Consider the following 6,359-nt stretch of genomic DNA (forward strand, 5'->3'; position numbering starts at 1 on the left):
TCCACATGTGCATGAAGTGTGCATAAAAATAAAAAAAAAAGAGTGAAATCTTCTTCTTCTTCTTCAAAGATTTGCTTTTGGCCCTTGGCTCGCCATTAAGTTTCAGTTTTGTACCTCCAAGGGGGGAAAAAACGACACTTTTCAGCCAGTTTGAGATGCTTTAATGTTTAGATTAATGGTCACTTAGTATTCATAGAATGGTAAGTCCATGTGTAACTCTCGGTCAAAGCATCTTCTTTACTGGCCTAAACTGAAAGCAATGACTGCAGTCTCCGCCTTCACTGACGGACAGACAGTTCAGAGCCGTTTGAACTGCGAGCTTAGCCTAGTGAGAATTCAGCAAGTAGCAGAGGCAGTGGATGATACCAGGGAAGGTGTAAATTTGCCACAAACAGAATTAACAGTGTAGAGGTAGAGGTATTCATACAACAGCTACTCTCATTTGCACGCCCACAATCTTTCATACTCCACTCTGTCCACACTGCTGACAGCTGACTGTTTCAGAGGGAGGGTTGGAGGTGAATTGGGTAAATGTGACTTCACCTAGTAATTAGGTGTCCCAGGGTACATCGTAGACTTTTCAAAAAAAATTTGGTGGGTCAAGTGGACAGAATTACCAGATTGTCCCTAAAAAAAAGAATTTAATGTGATAAAAAATTGTTGGGAATTTCCTCTAATTTCTGCTGTTTTGTGAAATATTGGGTAGTTTTACTTTTTAAGCTCTCCAAAGGTCACAGTCTGAGAATATTAGAGGTAAAAAATACTGTAATGAGTGGTCATATGTAGACAAAAAGGTTAAAAAAAAACAAAAAACATTGTTCTAAGGCATCTGCTCGCCCCCAATTCATATACAGTGATCTAAAAGCTGAGGCATCAACTGAAGCGTCACTCTGGTGAAGTAAGACATCGAATGAAGTGGAAGGCAAGAGGCAGAAAAAAATAACAATGCTTATCCAACAAACTGATGAGGCTCATGCAAACACTGGCAGCAGCTGGCCTGCGGTGCACTTGAGATTGAAAGTGATTAAACAACACTTTCATTCAGTAATCAATGTTCAGTCTTTCTGGGGCAACAGCCTTACAGTAGCTCCAGTGAATAGTCGAAAATGTTGGCTGAACTGGGTTAAAAACACTGCATATATTATACTCATTTTCTGACAACTTGCTTTGGTTAAAGCAAAACATTAAAAAAATCATAAAGATCCTAATCTGACTTGTATTTGATAAGAAATCTAAGACATTTCTATGAATGTTGTGTCCAGCTCTGATGGTAAACAATACAATCTATATTCAATGCTGCCACCCAGTGGCAACAGGTTGCTAAATCAATAAATAAAATTAAAAAGCTACAGTGATGAAGTGCAAATTTCTCCTGAGTCCCTGCAGACATGTGAGACCTAAATCCATATTACATCAAAATGCTGACATTTTAAACACTCTTATCAACTCAAAATATCTCTCTGATCACAGCTGAGCATGGATTCAATATCATCAAAGCTACAGACTAAACATCTGAGTGCATGTTAACCAACACAAAAAATAGCAATTTAAATTATATACAATAACTGCTCTATTCAAGGTTTGGCAATAAAATTTAAACTGAAATCATGTGCCACGTCGGTCAGTGCATCTTTAAAAAAACAAAAACAAAAAAAAAAAAACCTGCCAGTGAACTGTTATATCTGGATTTTATGATTTGTGAAGTAGAGGACAAATGCAAAGACACACCAACAGCAGCTTTTCCTAAAGTTACTGCACTTACTGCACCCCAAACCTGTACATTTAAAGACACACTAAGCCCTGACTAAGCAAAACATTATGAATTATCTGATTATTTTTAAATTCTAGCCATCTCTTCCACAAGAGCCAAACCTTTCATCACGAAGTCGGTAAAAAAGTAGACGATAAACAATAAAGAATTTAAGTTTCCATGGGTGATACACTATTCAAATAAATTAATAACACGAGTTCCCTTCTTTGTAAAGACACTGATTAAAAATAAATTGATAATTTGATGATTTTAAGATGGTGTCCATCTTAAGCGTGTCGACATCTGTGTTTGCTGTGTGAATTGGGGGGCTTCTACACAATCACACGGTTGTTGTGGTGTTGCCAACAACACTGTTAAAGAGCATATCAGTGCCCCAACCCATCCAACTAACCTAGCCAGACCAAATATAGCACATCATCGCAGTATCCAATGGAGACATTGATGAGGATGTTGCTCTACAATAAATCCTCTCGTTAAGAGGTAGCTAGTCACGAAAAACACGGAGCACGAGGGAATGAAACAGGACAGACATGGAGCGCCTCACTGTCTGATATCCAGTTTCCCTATTTCAGCATGAAGTGACTTCTGTGGTACCTTCAGTGAACTCCAAATTGTTTAAGACATAGCGATAAAGCCTCAGATGACTCTACGAAGGAAGCATTGAGGTTGATGATTTGGAGCGTGCAGGCCCAGGTCCAGACTTGGAAGGTATTAAAAAAAAAAAAACAGCGACTAGTTCAGGTGGAGGAACTGCTTCATGAACTCGTAGGTGGTAAAGGCCACAGCCTGGGAGGGGACACAGCGGATGTAGTTGAGAGAAAGGCCTCGGTACAATCCCTTCTTGATCCCATACTTCTTATACACATACGTCAGGGTCTTGCTCAGCGTTCTGTTCAGGTGTAAGACAAGAAATTATACACTTTTTAGAGTGATAGAAAAATCATTAACAACTGTGTGGTCATGTTATGTCCCGATCTTTGTTTTCTTATAAGCTCACCAAAGCAAATTCCTATTAACTATGTTAGCTGACAAAGAATGTGCATGTTTTTAAATTGACATTAGAGGCCTGAAAAGTGAGGTCCGCCTGTGCTACGGGGAACTAAACCCTGTTAATGAACAGCCTTCATATTAACAGCTTTAATAAAAAAAACTTCCAGGGCACCGATTCACTGACTGGACCTGGTGAATGCATTCCTTAAAAAAAATCCTAAATATAAAGGGAAAGCAGATAATGCAAGAACAATGAGCAGTGTTTGAACTGGCATGTGAACCTGTAAAAGGTATGAACGGTATGTTGCTGTAGTTCCACAGCTCAGTTGTTATTATGCTCCTTAAAGTTTTGGGCTGTAACGTTTTTATCTCATGTAAACATCCCCCCAACCCTCTGGAATTTTCTCTCCAGTTGTAAGCATGCACTTCATCAAACTCTACTTACAAAACCAAATGTGGAATCAGCTATTTTAAAAAGGGAACTCCTCCATTAACGTTCAGCACACTTTCACATTCAAACTTCCAGAGCTCCCTGTGATTTTGCTTATTTAAAAAAAACCAAAACATATTACAGTGAGTGCTGAACCTCTTTCCTGAGGCTACTATAAACCGGTTAATGTTTTAAACAACTCCCAATTAGAGAGGCACTAATGACTTCTTCAGAATATGTGAGTACCAATTAGCTCTGTAGCTAGATGAGCACTTAACTATCACTCGTGAAATTATAAAGTTCATCAGCACTGTGTTGTTTTTGTCTCTGTTATTACCCTCAGCATTACAATACACCCTTACAATTATTTCTCCTTTAAAAGATCCAGTGTATAAAATTGTGAGTGCCCCATGCAAGGCAGCCCGCCGCATCTGTAGATATAAAAGGTTCATTCTAAGGTAACAGAAACATAACGTTTCCTGTATTCAGGATTATACACTAATGAATATTAGATTCCATTTCTGCCAATCGAGCCTCCTGTTACATACTGGACCTCTTCTGAAAAAGGGTCACCTATAAGATTACAATTTCACTGCAATGCTTCCAAATGAAATCAGAACACAATACTGGAGCAACATTTGTTTCTGAAATCTATCGGCCAAAAATGAGACTAATCATGATTTTACGAGGTACACTGCACACAGTGACAGGTGTAATGTGCAGCAATATATCACGGTATGGCAGAATATGGAGAATGGGAACATTGGTGATACTTACACACATTTCTCTGAGTCAGGAAGCACGGACCCCAACTGCATTCTTCTCCTAGCCACGTCCAAGGGGTACCTAATGAGAAGAAACACAATACAGCTCATCATTTATGCAAGTCTGGAGTTTGAAGCTTGTTGCCGACAGCACTTACGATATTGTCTGAGCGATGGCACCAGCAACCCCTCCACAGAGCAGGTTAACCTGGGGTTTCAGAATGAGGACATCAGGGTTGTCTGAGGAGGGGCGTCCCAGCAGCTCTGGGAAATGCTTCAAGCCGAGGCTCTTCAGGGTGCCAAAGGTGAAGAATGAGAAACCTGGAGGATAAAAACGAGTGGGAGACAAAGAGTCAAGCTAATGCGGCGTAAAGAGGACTGGTTACATATTGTATGTTCACACTGATCTTATATTCAAAGACTGGTATCAATGTATGCAATCTCACCTGCATAAGGGGCCATTCCAATCAGTGTTGGAGTAAGTCCTCTATAGAAGCCCAAGACCCCCCCCTCCTTTACACAAAAGAAAAAACAGGTCTGCTTGTATGAGAATGAAAATATACAGTTTAGATTATTATCAATATTGACTAAAAACTTGCATTAAAACTCTTACTAAACCTTTGACTTTCATGCATTTTTGATGAAAGGCTACAATGTTTGTGAAGGTTGAACACTACCTTAAGGTAGATGGTGTGGAAGGCATTGGCAATTCCAGTGTAGCGGTGATATCCTGTCACCTGGAAGGCCAGTCTGGCTCGGATCACATCCAGAGGGTACGTGCATATCACCGCAGTCATCCCTGAAAAACAAGTACAAACATGATTTACTGAGATTAAACACTCGCACATTGTGGCTGCAGAGTCTACTGTGGCTGTCTCTGTACTGATGCGAGCAGACTTGGAGCCTGACAACTTCAGTATCTTTTCTTCAGATTTAATAACACTCTACGATGCACTTACTTGCGATATTTCTTTTACGCAAAAAGAAAAGGTTTCTATGCCAGCAGAGTACATGATATCCAGCTGGAACTGACTGAAGAGTCTTATCAGTGAGAAAGATAACTCACCTGCCATAGATCCTGCCACAAGGCGGTGGATGTGCCCAGAGGTTCCGATGTGTTTGCTTAGCAGCTGTAAAGGGAATATTATCAGAACCAGGAGGGAGGAAACAAAGGTCGGTTTTACAATGAAATCAATGCAATAGTAAAAAAATAGCTAAATATCACAGCAAAAAAACATAAAAGCACTTCTACCTAAACAACCACACAGTTCTTAAGACATTGCCCTTTGAAAGTAGACACTGTACCTTTTTATAATTGTCAAAGGCCATGAACTGGATGGCTCCATAAGGAAATATCCTGACCATCATTGCCCCATTACCCTTGTACAAGCCAAGGAAGCCTTCTTTCTGCGGCACAGCTTTTAGAGTGGACAACACTCCTGCAAAGAAAGATCAGACGTTTCAGTCGTGTTGTGTGGAAAAAAAACAAACACTTTTCCACGTTTGGCTGCTGAATTTCCCCAGTGTGCGATCAATAAAGTCTATCTTATCTTGATGTTTTACCTAGATGTTTGTAATGCGGGTTCTGGGCTTGAAGAAGAATCTTGACTCTGTCCAGAGGAGCGATGGTGGTCTTGGCACAGCATCCTGCTACACCTAAACAAAACCAGAGAAATCAACACATTGATTATTAAATATGCAACTTTTCATTCTAACAAGGCATAACGTTTCTTTTCTTTAAAGTATCAGTTTATCTGGCAATGAGACAGGCAAATCATTTATAAAAACAGTGGCCAACCTAAGCTTTCTAGTCACTGTCAGACAAAACAAATATATGTTTACCCAGCTTGTGTCTGTCTGTAAAAACTATTATTTGCTTTAATCATACGTATGTGCCAAAGGTAACAAAGCCTGTATGTAGTATGTGAGGTAACTGTTATTTTCTTGCCAGGTTTCACAGGGAGGTCAGAGATCAATGTCAGCTGAGGAATGGTATCGCCAAAGCTGGGAGACATCAGTGGCTGACTAACGTGAAGCTCAGCAATTAGCATTAGTTCCTTGTTCTTAAAACTGAAGTGCGGTTTGAGAGAGACTCCATCTATAACCTACCTCCAGCTGCAAAGGAGCGAAGCCAGTAGTAGTCCCTCTTGGCAGGGGTGCTGCTTATGGCAGGAGGTGAGGAGACAGCAGCCTCCGATGTCATCCTTCCTGCTCAGGAATCTGCCACATCCATGGCTGTGTGTGTGTGTGTGTGTGTGTGTGTGTGTGTGTGTGTGTGGAGAAAAATAAAATACTTTAAATGTACATGTGAATATCAGATTCAGAAATTTTGTTTATTGCCAAGTAGGTTTTTACGCCTGTGTGACCTGGTGCAGTTGGTGCATACAATATACACATATACACA

The 6,359-nt window shown here is 40.2% G+C and overlaps 1 protein-coding gene across 2 annotated transcripts in view; it reads right to left on the bottom strand.

Moving 5' to 3' along the window:
- Positions 1–6: 6 nt before the first annotated feature.
- Positions 7–6,359, bottom strand: part of slc25a16 (solute carrier family 25 member 16) — an 8,504-nt gene continuing 2,151 nt past the window's right edge. The window contains exons 2-10 of one of the 2 annotated variants that reach the window (XM_035663913.1): positions 6,065–6,190; positions 5,519–5,611; positions 5,261–5,394; positions 5,022–5,085; positions 4,633–4,754; positions 4,402–4,468; positions 4,114–4,276; positions 3,969–4,037; positions 7–2,660 (exon numbers count right to left, since the gene is read on the bottom strand). In XM_035663913.1, the coding sequence (XP_035519806.1) occupies positions 2,504–2,660; positions 3,969–4,037; positions 4,114–4,276; positions 4,402–4,468; positions 4,633–4,754; positions 5,022–5,085; positions 5,261–5,394; positions 5,519–5,611; positions 6,065–6,158 (963 nt within the window). In that variant the 5' untranslated portion in view covers positions 6,159–6,190 and the 3' untranslated portion in view covers positions 7–2,503. The remainder of the gene's footprint in view (positions 2,661–3,968; positions 4,038–4,113; positions 4,277–4,401; positions 4,469–4,632; positions 4,755–5,021; positions 5,086–5,260; positions 5,395–5,518; positions 5,612–6,064; positions 6,191–6,359) is intronic. The other variant, XM_035663912.1, reaches the window with a different exon arrangement.

The sequence above is a fragment of the Morone saxatilis genome, unplaced genomic scaffold, assembly GCF_004916995.1.
Source record: "Morone saxatilis isolate NCDOM2014 unplaced genomic scaffold, NCSU_SB_2.0 Contig19, whole genome shotgun sequence".
NCBI lineage: Eukaryota > Metazoa > Chordata > Actinopteri > Moronidae > Morone > Morone saxatilis.